This window comes from Hypomesus transpacificus, chromosome 20, assembly GCF_021917145.1.
Source record: "Hypomesus transpacificus isolate Combined female chromosome 20, fHypTra1, whole genome shotgun sequence".
Classification (NCBI taxonomy): domain Eukaryota; kingdom Metazoa; phylum Chordata; class Actinopteri; order Osmeriformes; family Osmeridae; genus Hypomesus; species Hypomesus transpacificus.
Genome location: NC_061079.1, coordinates 3,862,342 through 3,877,431, shown reverse-complemented (window position 1 = coordinate 3,877,431; position 15,090 = coordinate 3,862,342). Strand labels below are relative to the sequence as shown.

Here is a 15,090-nt window from a genome sequence, read left to right as displayed (position 1 = left end):
TGACGATAAATTGCATTTATAAATCCTAGTGTTTCAATATTTTTATTAAACAACATCTATCAACTGAGATGACTGGCCAGACCACCAGTCACAACGTGCACAACGTGGTTAGAATAACAGAGCTCCGATTGTCAGATGGTGCGACGCTCTGAGATTGACTTATACTGTCTGCATGCAGTTATGGGACAACAACTGCGAGGATTTTGACAAGCAAAACCATCAATAACGGCAACATAAGCATTTTGGGATGCCATTCGCGTTATCTTTGCTTAACGCTAGCTACTCGTCTTAGTCATCAAGTTAGATAACGGTAAGCTTAGATTTGATGACGTTACTGTAAAAATACAAAATACTGTCACTACTGACTCAGGCACGCAGCGATAGCTCATATTAATTCAGCCGGTTATAGCGACTGGACAGTAGTCTAAACCTTTCAGAATAATAATCCGTTATGTTTGACAACGCTTGCCCATTCTTTCCCCATACCGAGCATCTGACTATTATTAGCCAGTGTGACGGAGAGTCTCATACAGCGATTGAGATGCATCATGTCAATATCATATAATGTCAAATTAGGCCTTACAGCTTTAAATTAGTCATATCTTGACCTCGGAGGTACACGATGATAGCAGACATTATTTTGCGTACGCCAGTAGAGTATAGAGACCGCTCTTATCTCTAGCGAAGCTGTTAACTGCAGTCTTTGGACCCTGCGTTAATTTCCGTGTGGCTGCAGGTTGTCTGAATGGACAACTCGAGCTACTGCACCGAGAGCTTGAACAGTGCGTTGAGCGGCACGAAGAGCGGCAGCAGCGACGACGATATGGTGGAGATAACCGGAGCCACGCTGGACTTTTCCGTCACCGAAGACGTTCAGTCTCTCGACAGGGACGGTAGGGACGCCGACCACGGAACTGGGTCTTGAGTAGTGGGTGGGCAAGGGCTGGACTGGAGAACTGGGGTTAGAGAACTGGGGCTGGAGGCTGGAGAGTTGGGTCTGGAGAACAGGAGTGAGGTTGGGGATAGAGGAGGTGGTATGTCAGCTGGTAACCAAGTCTGTGAAGGACTATTGTTTTTGTTGGCTCTACCAGGATACAGCGTTTCCATCAATGTTTTACTGAGCTTATGGGCGTTCCTGCTTTTTCCTGTCTGAATGAGGCCAGCATGATTAGACACCATGAGTTTATAACAACAATACGATATGAACTTACCTGATGTCTGTGTCATATCTGCACTTCCTCCTCCATCCCACTCTTCCTTCCCCTGACCTCCTCTCTATCTATCTCTCTCTCTGCCTGCCCGTCCCTCTCTCTCCCTTTTCCCTGCCCATGCCTCTCCCTATGTCTCTCCCCCTGCCCATCCCTCTCTCTCTCTTTGCCTCTCTCTCTCTCCCTCCCTCTGCCCATCCCTCTCTCTCTCTCTTTGCCTCTCTTTCTCTCTCCCCCTGCACATGCCTCTCTCTCTTTTCCTCCACCCATGCCCCCCCCCCCCCCCCCCCCCCCCAGGAGATGGTGTAGAGGGGGTCCCTAGGCTGCTGGAGCTGCTGGAAGAGCCTGTCCCAGGCCTGGGGACGTACGAGGACTTCAACACCATCGACTGGGTCAGAGAGAAGACCAAGGATCGGGACCGACACCGAGAGGTGACCCCTGACCTCTAACCCCTCACCCCTAACCTTGAGCCCAACTTCAGCTCTATTGCTGAGTAATAACATCATCCAGTAACTGTGTGTGTGTGTGTGTATGCGCAGATTGCCAGTAAGAGTAAGGAGTCTACATGGGCGCTGGTGAAGAGTGTGTGTGATGCTTTCTCTGGATGGCTGCTTATGCTGCTCATAGGACTCATGTCAGGTAGGATACACACACATTAACAAACACACACGCTCAAACGCACACACTAACACGCTTAGACACACTTGGCACATCTGAAGAGAGAGCTGCTGATTGGCTGAGGGGCGTGTCTGTCTGCAGGGGCGCTGGCGGGAGGGATCGACATCTCGGCTCATTGGATGACAGACCTGAAGGAGGGCGTGTGTTTGAGTGGGTTCTGGTTCAACAGAGAGCACTGCTGCTGGGGCTCCAACCACACCACCTTCCAGGACCGGGAACAGTGCCCCCAGTGGACCTCCTGGGCACAGCTGCTCACAGGCTCCTCGGAGGTGGGTTCACACACACATGCATACACACATGCATACACACACGCATACACTCGCTAGCGCACGCACACATATACACACTTTGACAACCCCAGAGATTCAAACCGGGGAGACACATATAGTACAGGAGACATCTGAATAAAAAAAAAAACTATTCTCCTCAGGGTGTCTTGCTCCAGCCGGGTCGGCCGCTCAGGCCTGGATCGTTATCGTCCTTAAGTATTCGCGCCCATGATCAGCTCTGGGTAGTGAACGACATGGTGTGTGTGGGATTGTGTGTGTGTGTGTTTGTGTTCCAGGGTGCAGCAGCCTACATAGTGAACTACCTGCTGTATGTAAGCTGGGCTCTGCTCTTCTCCTTCCTGGCCGTCACCCTGGTCCGAGCCTTCGCCCCCTACGCCTGCGGATCTGGCATACCTGAGGTACACACACGTATGGACACTCGCACACATGTATATACACACAAGCACACACATACATGCACACTGAAACACACATACACACATGCGCGCACACACACACATGCTAAAGGTCCAGCTGTGTGTGTGTGTGTGCAGATCAAGACCATTCTTAGCGGCTTCATTATCCGGGGCTACCTGGGGAAGTGGACCCTGGTGGTGAAGACGGTGACCCTGGTGCTGGCCGTGTCCTCTGGGCTGAGCCTGGGCAAGGAGGGGCCCCTGGTCCACGTGGCCTGCTGCTGCGGGAACATCCTCTGCCACCTGTTCACCAAGTACCGCAAGAACGAGGCCAAGAGACGAGAGGTGAGGAGGGGGGAGGGAGGGGAGGGAGGGAGGGCGGGGAGGGTGGAGGAGAGGGGGCTGAGGATGAGGGAGGGAAGACAAGAAGTAAAAAGAAAAAAAAGGCTGATGGGTAACTATTCCCTGTCTGTGTGTGTGTGTGTAGGTGCTGTCTGCGGCAGCTGCTGTGGGAGTGTCTGTAGCGTTTGGAGCACCAATAGGAGGAGTTCTCTTCAGCCTGGAGGAGGTGAGACGTCGGAAGTGAGATTACAGCTAGTTACTAGTGGTCAACTAGTCACAACAGCTGTGAGCTGATCTCTGTCCACTTCCTGTCAGGTGAGTTACTACTTCCCCCTGAAGACTCTGTGGCGGTCGTTCTTCGCCGCGCTGGTGGCGGCGTTCACGCTGCGCAGCATCAACCCGTTCGGGGACAGCCGCCTGGTGCTGTTCTACGTGGAGTTCCACACCCCCTGGCACCTGCTGGAGCTCATCCCCTTCGTGCTGCTGGGGGTGTTCGGGGGCATCTGGGGGGCACTGTTCATCCGGGCCAACATCGCCTGGTGCCGGCGCCGCAAGACCACCTGGCTAGGCCGCTATCCTGTCCTGGAGGTGAATGCCTCATTGCCTGGCTTACTGACAGGTTGACTGCTTTACTGACTGGTTTGACTGGCTGGTTTACTGACTGCCTCACTGGCTGTCTTGTTTACTGGCTAGTTTACATTTAGCAGGCGCTCTTATCCAGAGCGACTTACAGTAAATGCAGGGACATTCCCCAAGGCAAGTTGGGTGAAGTGCCTTGCCCAAGGACACAACGTCATTTTGCACAGCCAGGAATCGAACCAGCAACCTTCTGATTGGTAGCCCGATTCCCTAACCGCTCAGCCATCTTACTTGCTGCTTTACTGCCCGGGTCATGCTCTGACCAGGAGGTGACTGATTGACTGGCTGGCTAGTTTACTGACTGACTGGTTGACTGACTAAGTGATTGACTGTTGTATAAACCAAGTGAGAGAGGATGACTCGTTGACTGTCTGGTTTCTTCTGGAGTTCTTCTGTTTAACTTTCTGTTTCAAGTTCCCGGATGATGATTTTATAAATTCCTGTTCCTGGTTTATAGAGGAAGACTGCTTAACTTCCTATTCAACGTTTCTAGAGAATGACTGTTTGACCTCCTGTTGCAGGTGCTGGTGGTGACGGCAGTGACAGGGCTGGTAGCGTTCCCTAACCCCTACACGCGTGGCTCCACCAGCGAGCTGATCTCCGAGCTCTTCAATGACTGCGGCCTGCTCGACTCCTCCCAGCTCTGTAACTACGACAACGTCAACGTGACGCGTGTCAGCAACAGGCTTCCTGATAGGCCGGCCGGGAGGGGGGTGTACACTGCCATGTGGCAGCTGGCTCTGGCACTGGTCTTTAAGATGCTCATCACCGTGGTTACCTTCGGCATGAAGGTATGCCCACGCGCACTTACATGCTACCATCAGGTGTGTATGGTGATTAACGGTGTGGTATGTGTATATGTGTGTGTGGTGTGTGTGTATGTATATGTGTGTTTGTATGGTATGTGTGTACGGTCTGTGTGTGTTCCAGGTGCCTTCGGGTCTATTCATCCCCAGCATGGCAGTGGGCGCCATCGCGGGGCGGTTGCTAGGCATTGGCATGGAGCAGCTGGCGTTGTACCACCATGATTGGCTGGTGTTCCAAGGCTGGTGCTCCCCCGGAGCCGACTGTATCACACCAGGCCTGTACGCTATGGTGGGGGCCGCTTCTTGTTTGGGTGAGTCTAGACGGGGGGCTGTGTGTGTGTTTGTGTACTTGGGTGTAACTTCTTGTCTGGTATAACTTCCTGTCTGGAGTGACTTCCTGTCTGGAGGGACTTCCTGTCTGGTGTGACTTCCTGTCTGGAATAACTTCCTGTCTGGTGTAACTTCCTGTCTGGAGTGACTTCCTGTCTGGTGTGACTTCCTGTCTGGTGAGACTTCCTGTCTGGTGTGACTTCCTGTCCTGTCTGGTGTGACTCCCTGCGCCCCAGGCGGCGTGACCAGGATGACCGTGTCTCTGGTGGTCATCATGTTCGAGCTGACGGGCGGCCTGGAGTACATCGTGCCCCTCATGGCCGCCGCCATGACCAGCAAGTGGGTGGCGGACGCCCTGGGCAAGGAGGGCATCTACGAGGCGCATATCCGCCTCAACGGCTACCCCTTCCTGGAGCCCAAGGAGGAGTTCAGCCACAAGACCCTGGCCATGGACGTGATGCGGCCGCGCCAAGGCGACCCGCCGCTGTCCGTGCTCACGCAGGACGGCATGAGCGTGCAGGAGGCGGAGGAGCTGGTGGCCAGCACGGCCTACAGCGGCTTCCCCGTGGTCGTGTCCCGCGAGTCCCAGCGGCTGGTTGGCTTCGTGCTGCGCAGGGACCTGGTCATTTCTATAGGTGTGGGCCGGGGGGGGGGGGGGGGGCGTGCATACTCTCGTAGACATAACTAGTTATACACCACACACAGTCATACACAGTTAAACGCACACACCTACACACACTGTTCTACACATGCACACACAACACTTACACTGTTATACACACAAACACATACACACACACAGCCAGGTAACCGTAGGGCCTCTCCCTCTCTCCCCCCGCCCAGATAGCGCCCGGCAGCGTCAGGAGGGCGTGGTCAGCTCGTCGCGCATCTTCTTCACGGAGCACCCGCCCCCCCAGCCCCCCGGGAGCCCCCCCCCGCTGAAGCTGCGCAGCATCCTGGACCTGGGCCCCCTCACTCTCACCGACCACACCGCCATGGACATCGTGGTGGACATCTTCAGGAAGCTGGGCTTGAGACAGTGCCTCATCACTCACAACGGGTACGCACGTGTGTGTTGTGTAAAGTGTGTGTGCGTAAAGTGTGTGTGTTTGTAAAGTGTGTATGTTGTGTAAAGTCTGTGGTTGTTTTGCAGGCGTCTGCTGGGCATCATCACGAAGAAGGACATCCTAAAACACCTGGCATCCATGGCCAACAGAGACCCAGACTCCATTCTCTTCAACTGACCCTCCAGACAGCACTGTGGAGCACAGGACTCCATCCTCTTCGACTGACCCTCCAGACAGCACTGTGGAGCACAGAGACCCAGAACTGCCTAGATATGCTTTCTGGCTCTGCCTGTATTAAACAGTATTCTGGTTGGTTGGCTGGCTCTGTAAACAGTATTCTGTTTGGCTGGCTTGCTCTGTTAACTCTGGTTGGTTGGCTGTGCTGATTTAGCATGCAGGTCAGAACCAGCAAAGATGGGAGAAGAAGGATCATCATAATTATCTTCATCATCGATATCATCTATGTCTTATATCGTCTCCACCTTCTAAATCACCTTAGCCTGAGAGATCTGTTCAGAGATGAATAATGCTTCTCAGTCAATAAAAACCAGACACTCCATCCTGTGTTCACGAAGCACGCTGCTGTCCTCCAGAGGGGTGGTGCTTAAGGGCAACAGGCAGCTCTCCTGCTAGGCTCCACCCCTCCAGGGGGAGTCACCTCTGGGGTGGGCTTGTTTTGGACTAGGCTGGTTGACAGCTACAGCAGGCACTCCCCAGGAACTACCACTCCCTAACCTGGGAACCCATCTGTGTTTTATGTGTTCATTAACTGCAATTAACACTAATCTAAGATTATAAACTATGTAATATATAACTAATGCATTCCTGTCATTTGAACTTTGCTAGGAATAAATCAGACAGAGAGCAAGATGGCACAGTAGGTGACACATGAGGAAATCAAGAAATTGGTTCAAACAAACAAGTCCAAACATGAATGAGCAGCACTGCAACTGAACGCACTGTTGCATTTCTGTGAAGAGCTAACGTCTCGTACCAATATATTTTATTCAGTCCAACCATACGTCATACGTCCAGCTCAGACGCTGTGGCAAGCCATCAAATGAATAACCAATCAATCACCTTTGTGAATAATTCAGTTAAAACCCTGCTGATACAAAACATACAAAACTGAACTACAAGTCCCAGATACAAAACATACAAAAATTAACTACAAGTCCCAGATACAAGACATACAAAACTGAACTACAAGTGCCAGATACAAAAACTACAAAATGTAACTAAAAGTCCCAGATAAAAGCATGTTTGTTGGCTAAGTGAGGAATTGCCTCCATGATTGACGTTCTTTATCAGTGGGGCACAGTAACAAAGCTCCTCTATGGGGTCAGGGGTCATAGCGGGATGCCCCGAAGTAGCTGGCAGCGTCTTCAGGGTGGTGCAGCACGGCGGGGGACGACACGGAGACGAGCAGCTGGTCTCCGGCGCGCAGGGAGAACAGCGCCCCCTGGTGGAGGGAGTGGACGGCAGGCTCAGGATCGGGGGCCCAGCGGCGCGTGGCCACGCCCTTCAGCAGGAGGATGGGCTTCGCGTACCACGTCTTCCTACTCACGCACAGCACCAGCTGGTGGCTGGGCTCCGGCGCCCCCTGGTGGCCCAGGGAGGCGTAGTGCAGGGTCAGCTGGGCATAGACGTGGTAACGACCCGAGCGCGCCACACGGAGACGGCCCCCGGACACGCTCATGTTGTACAGGTGAGACACCATGCTGTGATTGGACCAGGACAGGACCGGGTAGCGGCAGGACTGGTGGAGGTCTCTGTGGGGGGAGGACGAGACGGGCCCTGGGGAGAGATGGGACGGGGAAGGGGTGAACAGGACACGGGGGTGTGGGGGGAGGTAACTGGGACCTGGGGTAAATGGGGAGGTAACTAGGGCCTAAAGAAGAGGAGAGGTAAGTAGGACCTGGGGGAGAGGGGGGAGGTAAGCAAGACCTGGGGGAGAGGGGGAGGTAAGCAGGACCTGGGGGAGACGGGGGAGGCAAAGCAGGACCTGGGGTAGAGGGGGAGGTAAGCAGGACCTGGGGTAGAGGGGGAGGGTAAGCAGGACCTGGGGGAGAGGGGGAGGTAAGTAGGACCTGGGGTAGAGGGGGAGGTAAGCAGGACCTGGGGGAGAGGGGGAGGTAAGCAGGACCTGGGGGAGAGGGGGAGGTAAGCAGGACCTGGGGGAGAGGGGGAGGTAAGCAGGACCTGGGGTAGAGGGGGAGGTAAGCAGGACCTGGGGGAGAGGGAGGAGGTAAGCAGGACCTGGGGTAGAGGGGGAGGTAAGCAGGACCTGGGGTAGAGGGGGAGGTAAGCAGGACCTGGGGGAGAGGGGGAGGTAAGCAGGACCTGGGGGAGAGATACCTACCCTGTAGCCCGCTGTCTCGGAGAGTGAGGTGGGCGGAGGGCTGCAGGCTGCGTGTGGTCCCTCTGGTGGGGAGAGACTCTGAAGAGAGACCAGAGAGTGTTAGAGGGAGGGATGAAGGGGATGGATTGGAGGGGTAGAGGTATAGAGAGGTGGAAGGAGGGATGGATCGAAAGAGAGATGGATGAAGGGATGAATAGAGGGATGGATGGAGAGGAACTGGATGGAGAGTTACAGAGTTAATGGATGGATAGTGGAATAGATGATGAAAGAGGGATGGATGGATGTACATATGGAAGGATGGATGGAGGGATGAAGAGATGCATGGAAGGATGGATGGTCCAGGTGTGAATGTTACCTGAAAGCATGTGCTCAGAGACGATTTTTTCCGTCACCTGGAAAATAAACGGCATCTTATGGAGGTGATGCTATAATTATATACTGTTTATTACAATATACATGAAGTTGGACATTACTTAAGTTGGCAGACGAGAAGATCACAACTCCCATCTGCCATTGTGTCTACGTAACTTATCACCATAACAATGACATACCTGATACTCATCAGCTAATCCAACATATAACTCAGTCTAGGCAGTAGCCTCCTATGAATACAAACTTGCTATTTCCAGCCACTTATGTGTCTCTACTACTGCATCCTCCTCCTCCCCCATCTCCTCTTCTATTCTCGACCTCCCATCCTGCTATCCAGGGCACCTCGAGGGGGGATCGTCCGAGCCAGGTCGACACCCAAGGACTCCACGTCCAGCATTTCCTGCCTGGATCCCTCTCACTTAATCGTTTAATTGAATCATCCTTGTTTGTCCTTTAAGTCCTTTGACCAGAGTCTGCAGCCTCAGGACCAGATAATAGAATGACTTGGGAGGACGCTTAGTCACAATGCTTTTATAACTCTTACTGTTTATCCTATCTCCCCTCCCCTCCATGTCCCCCACCCCCTCACCCCCTTCACGTGTGTTCCCCTCCACGTAATACCATCCTCCCCTCCGCCCCTCATCCTCCCATGCCCTCTTACCCTGCAGCACTCCTCTCACTCCCTCCTTCTCCCCTCCACCCTTCATCCGCTCACTCCTTCATCCCCCTTCCCCTCCACCCCTCATCCTGTCACTCCTTCATCCCCCCTTCCCCTTCCCCTCCACCCCTCATCCTGTCACTCCTTAATCCCCCCTTCCCCTCCACCCCTCATCCTCTCACTCCTTAATCCCCCCTTCCCCTCCACCCCTCATCCTCTCACTCCTACGTCCCCTCCACCCCTCATCCTCTCACTCCTACGTCCCCTCCACCCCTCATCCTGTCACTCCTTCATCCCTTCTTCCCCTCCACCCCTCATCCTCTCACCCCTACGTCCCCTCCCCCCCTCATCCTCTCACTCCATCCTCCCCTTAAAGATCAGCTGACCAGAGCGTGACTCAGTCTTTCCTGGCAGGACACCTCGATCAGCTTTACACGCTTAATCTGGATGTTAGACAGAGAGAATATGTATGTGTGTGTGTGTCTACACGTGTGTGTCTGTGTGTGTGTGTGTGCATGTGTGTGTGTGACAGAAAGGAGCATGGGAAGGAGTGAGGAGGGTAGGAGAGAGTCCATGGAGAGGAAGTGGTGTATTGCTGGGGAAGCTAGTTTGTGTGTTTAGGGCTTGGTGTTTAGGATTCCTAAAGTTATTAGACATGAGTCAAACCAGACTTCCTGGAGGAATTGAGTGGCTGGCTCTGATTGGCTTCATCAGGATTATACGATTAAAATATCTCAGAGACATAAATCAAGTTCAGGCATGGCTTGTGGACTACTCTGAAGGCATAGATCATATTAAGGCAGAGCAAGTGAAGTACCTTATCTTGTGATGCAGATTGTTCAGGCAGACCTAGTGGAGTACTACTACCTTGGAGATTACATGAGGCAGGGCTAATGTAGTACCTACTGTAGAGACATAGATCCTATTCAGGAACGACTACCTTGGAGATGTAGGTTCTTAGGCTATGGGCCAGGCTGAAGCAGGACACTCCCTGCTGGGTCAGCACCTCAGGCTGCTCCTTGGCCTTGTGCAGGTGCTGGTTCTGGGTCTGGTTCTGGGTCTGGTCATGGGCACGGTGCTGGCTCTGGTACTGGTACTGGGCATGGTGCTGGTTCTGCAGTGCTCCCAAGAGCCTCAGACACTCAACCTCCTCTAGAGCCTGGCACTGCAGCTGCAAAGAGAGAGAGAGAAAGAGTGAGAGAGAGAGAGAGAGAGAGAGAGAGAGAGAGAGAGAGAGAGAGAGAGAGAGAGAGAGAGAGACAGACAGACAGACAGACAGACAGAGAAAGAGATATGAAGAGAGATGTGAGGAGAGATGTACAAGTAAAACATACAGGACCGAGAGATACAGGACAGAGATAAAGGTGAGAGAGACAGGAGAGAGATGCAAGAGACATACAGGAGGATGTTGGTGCATTATCAGAATAGCAGGCTCTGTAGCAATACTGAGACAATAAACCACACTGTTTTATGGGGGTGGGGGGAGTTAGAGAGAGGGGTGACAGGGAGAAATAAAGGGGGTGAGAAACAGACAAAGCTGGAAAGAGTAATTGTGTGTAAGAAAGAGAGAGGATTGAGAGATCAACAGTGTGATGTAATTGCTACACTAATTAACTGCTCTCGATTTTACCGTCTTGAAATCTTCCATCACCATAACAATACTCAATAAATGCACGTGGACACATTGACAAATGTTAGGCACGCATATGAGTCATGGAGACGATTCTAGACATGCAAGACAACTAGGCTAAAGGTTAAGAATTGTACTCGTCTAACTCATCTGGTGCACGGTTAATGGCGAACACATCTCGGTGCGTCTTAGCACGCATATGTAAATGACGTTTCGGATAGCCTACATCGATTAAAATGCAAGTTCTACTGCTGGTTGTTGGGGTGATAATTAGGCTACTTTCACCTGCGCGTCATGTTACCTCAAACAAGCATTCCGATGGTGGTTACCTGTAACACAAGCAAAACGGAAACGGTCAGGGCCACTCGCATCTTGTCAGTCGCGTCCAGCGGATTAGACGAGGCCGTCAAGGAAGACGTGTGTTTATCGGTAATGGGGATGTTTCCTTCTGAGCTAGAGCAGTTCTGGGTGTAGCCTCGATCATGCTGGAACAGATATTCCCCAGTGGCGCGGGAGGCTGGCCCACTGTAGTCTATAGCTGTATCATAATAGGTTAATTAACTGGTAGGTTACAGTACTATGAGAAACGTATAGTTAGTTAGTTAGATGGTTAGTTAAATCCGTCCAAACGACTCTCCACAACTTTACCATAGTGCAAAAGACACACAGATGAAATGCCATGTATTTGTGTTGGTGTTGTTATTGTGGATCTTTAAGGGACGGATCTATAGACATTTTCACCTGGGCTGGCAAAGGGGTGGCATGGAGGCGGGGAGGAACGGTGTGTCTCGATGCCACTATAAATTATTATAAGATTGAAGTTTAAATAATGCCAATAATAATGATATTTTGAATGAAATATACGATGATGTAAAAGTATATATTTTAGCATGGGTAGATTGGGGTGGTAAGTATTTTTGTTGCTCACCCCTTGGATCCGTCAGTGCTTGGAACAGGTGCGCATGGCTTGACAGATGTGACCAGATGGTGAGGTGATTCGTCCCAGTTGATCCCATTCGCATGGTGCAACACTGCGAAAGTTGGCATGCCATGGATACGCCACAAATATACCCACATTCCTTAAGACACCACGAGAATCCACAGAGGATATAGCTGCAGACCACGGCGCCTCCCAACGGTTATCTAGCGCCATGGCAGGAAACATTGATTTATTTGATCAAATTCAAGGTTACTCATCTTTGTATGGAATACCCCCCAGGTGTCATTGTTACGTGACGTCATCCTCATCTCCCTCGAAACCATGCGGGAGATCTTCACAGAACTTTCTCACGTACACCCAGACACACCTCACACGCATACACACACCCTATATACACACACAATACACACTCACCATATACAGGCACACAAACACACCATTTCCATACACGCACACACACACCATATACACACATACTACATTTACATTTAAATGTATTCATTTAGCAGACGCTTTTATCCAAAGCAACTTCCAAGAGAGAGCTTCACAAAGTGCATAGGTCACTGATAATAACAACAAGATAGCCCCACAGCATTGCGGGTAGTCAAAAACAAGAAGTACATATTGTGAACAACCAAAAAATAGTGCTAAAGGGAAGAAACCATAAGAGCATGTAGTTAAACAAGTTAAAAATTACACAACATTAATCTCTAAGTCAGGGGTGTCAAACATACGGCCCGCGGGCCGGAACCGGCCCCCAAGGAGGTTCGATCAGGCCCGCAGGATAATTTGAAAGTGGAAAAAATGCATAAAAGACATGGAATTAATATTTTTAAATCGCTGTAATTCATGGATTATCCGCTAAGGGGCGCACTCTTTCCATCAGAGTAGAAGACAAGCCGCATCACTGAGACAGACTGAAAACAGCAGACGGTATCAATTAATACCTTGGTCTCTACTAGGGATGGGCGAACGATGCCTTGTGAAGCTTTGGTGGTTTCTTCCGGATTGTGCCGGCCCAAAGAGCCGAACTATCGGCGCTTTGAAAATGAACAGCGTCATCTAGCAGCCGTTTAAACTGGCTGAATGAGGCGTAGTGGTTGTCTCCGACGGTAGACTACCCTACGTTATTCAATATTTAATTAAGGCTACATGTGTTCATTTTGATCTGATATTAGTGCTCACACATTAAAATGTTGTGATACATCCGTAGGCCTTTAGAATTATGTCATTTTCTCACAGTAAAAGTTAAAGAATATCGTACGAGATTCACTGGACTGGGGCGCGAACTTGGGATCCCAGATTCGCATTAACAATATGTAACCGTACAACGCTTTAACCAACTACACCACCGAAGAGATCATTACTTGTTAAAGCGGTTGGACGGACTTTATACGATATGGTCTTTATATCAATTAAACTAGATAACACAGAAGAAAGACATGATATTTTGGTTATTTATAGCAGAGTATGGTATAATTTTAATGGTCCGGCCCACTTGACATCTCCCTAGGCCGTATGTGGCCCACGATGCGAAATGAGTTTGACACCCCTGCTCTAAGTGCAGGTGTACCTGTAGGAAAGCAATAAAAATAGGATTAACTAGAAAAAGAATACAACAGTTTAAATCAGCTACCACTAACCAACAAGAGCAACAGTCTAAGCAAGAGTCATTGTGAACCTTGAGGAAACTAGCGTTGGGTTCATCAAACCATTCCTAAGTACCATTGTACTCCCGGAACAAGTGTGTCTTGAGCCTTCTCTTGAAGGTGGAGAGACAGTCCGTGTCTCTGATGGAGGTGGGGAGTTGATTCCACCACTGGGGTGCCAGGCAGGAGAAGAGCTTGTGCTGGGACCGGGCGGTCTTGAGAGGTGGGACCACCAGGCGGTTGTCTGAAGAAGACCGTAGGTGGCGGGTGGGGGTGTAAGGCTGCAGGAGAGACTTGATGTAGTCGGGCGCAGTCCCGTTCACTGCTCGGAAGGTCAGTACCAGGGTCTTGAATCTGATGCGGGCCGTTATGGGTAGCCAGTGGAGGGAGATGAGGAGCGGGGTAACGTGGGAGCGTCTGGGTAGATTGTAGACTACACACATACACATACTACACACATACACATACTACACACATACACCCACACACTCTGGCAGACAATGACAGAGGCTTTTATTCGGCCACTCGTTCCCACAGATTTCTTTACACAGTACTCTCCTCCCTCCCTCCCTCCCTCCCTCCCTCCCTCCCTCCCTCCCTCCCTCCCTCCCTCCCTCCCTCCCTCCCTCCCTCCCTCCCTCCCTCCCTCACCCCTCACCACTTCCTCACCCCTACTTCTCTCATCCCTCTCTCCCTCACCACTCCCTCACTCCTCCCCCTTCACCCCTCTCACTCTCTAATCCCTCTCCTCTCCCCCTCCCTAATCCCTCCCTCTTCTCCCCCTCACACCCTCACACCCTCCCTCACTCCTCCCTTCCTAACCCCTAACCAATTCCTCACCCCTACTTCTCTCACTCCTCTCTCCCTCACCACTCCCTCCCTCCCTAACCCCTCACCCCCACCTCATCCTGTAAACCAAACCAACCTCAGAAGGTTACAGGTCAGTTCCACTCTTGCACGCATGACAGATAAATCACGCACATAATGTGTGTCCTTGTGTGGGTGCGCGTGAGCGTGCGTGTCACGGAAACGAAGGGTGGTGATGGTTGTGCCTGCGTGCGCCCTCCATACGCATGCGCCGTAGTGTCATCGCTGCAGAGCGCTCGCGTAGGCTGCCAGTGATACACACATGCAGAGAGTCCTCGGAGAAGCGGCGGCACCGTCCTCCATTCCCTCCGCCGCGAGCATGCAGCGATACTCATAGCAGCACGCCGACGCGTTCCGACTTGCTCCGCCGCTGATGGGTGATTAGCTGGACTAGCCACGCAGAGGACCGTCCCTACTCGCGGGAGGACTAAGCAGAGGTGAGGCTTCCATCCTTATTGTCACACGCTGGTCGCTGGTCATTTAATTATAAAAACTATAAAACGATGCGTTTGGGAGTAATGCTTGTGGTGCGTTTATGTAATTCCGAAGGCTTGATGAGAAACAGAGAGGCAGAGAGACAGACACATAGAGGGAGAGAGAGAGAGCCTATCAACGTTATCAGGGCATGTCATTATCAGTAGCCTAGATGATCAATATGGGTATCAGGAAACAACACGTCCAAGCCCGCGGGTCAAACGGTGTTCTCTTTTAGCAATTAAATCATGACTTGACCTCGTTGTTTCTGTATTTGACTAGGCAAATTGACACACACGCGCGCACACCTGTTCGCTCTGATTTTACAAATAACGTGCACGTCTTCGGTGGGGACTTGCCTCTAGAATCAATGACGTAATCCG

The 15,090-nt window shown here is 51.5% G+C and overlaps 2 protein-coding genes across 3 annotated transcripts; one reads left to right on the top strand and one right to left on the bottom strand.

Moving 5' to 3' along the window:
• The first annotated feature begins 152 nt into the window (after positions 1-152).
• clcn5a (chloride channel, voltage-sensitive 5a) lies at positions 153-6,054 on the top strand. Of its 2 annotated transcripts, none has more exons than XM_047043326.1 (14): positions 153-310; positions 737-893; positions 1,506-1,639; positions 1,748-1,847; positions 1,968-2,155; positions 2,452-2,574; positions 2,710-2,916; positions 3,059-3,139; positions 3,229-3,501; positions 4,074-4,343; positions 4,483-4,669; positions 4,925-5,323; positions 5,532-5,748; positions 5,842-6,054. In XM_047043326.1, exons 2-14 carry the CDS (start codon positions 746-748, stop codon positions 5,930-5,932), a joined length of 2,418 nt encoding a protein of 805 aa, XP_046899282.1. In that variant the 5' UTR covers positions 153-310; positions 737-745; the 3' UTR covers positions 5,933-6,054. The 2 variants fall into 2 exon arrangements, with proteins under 2 accessions (XP_046899282.1, XP_046899281.1); XM_047043325.1 differs by having other exon boundaries at positions 2,317-2,574.
• Positions 6,055-6,741: 687 nt separating this feature from the next.
• On the bottom strand, positions 6,742-11,846 carry LOC124482801. The gene is made up of 7 exons (XM_047043327.1): positions 11,706-11,846; positions 11,519-11,574; positions 11,107-11,315; positions 10,088-10,318; positions 8,473-8,509; positions 8,118-8,195; positions 6,742-7,552 (listed from the first exon to the last, which is right to left on the bottom strand). Exons 1-7 carry the CDS (start codon positions 11,822-11,824, stop codon positions 7,098-7,100), a joined length of 1,185 nt encoding a protein of 394 aa, XP_046899283.1. The 5' UTR covers positions 11,825-11,846; the 3' UTR covers positions 6,742-7,097.
• Between the last annotated feature and the right edge of the window lie 3,244 nt (positions 11,847-15,090).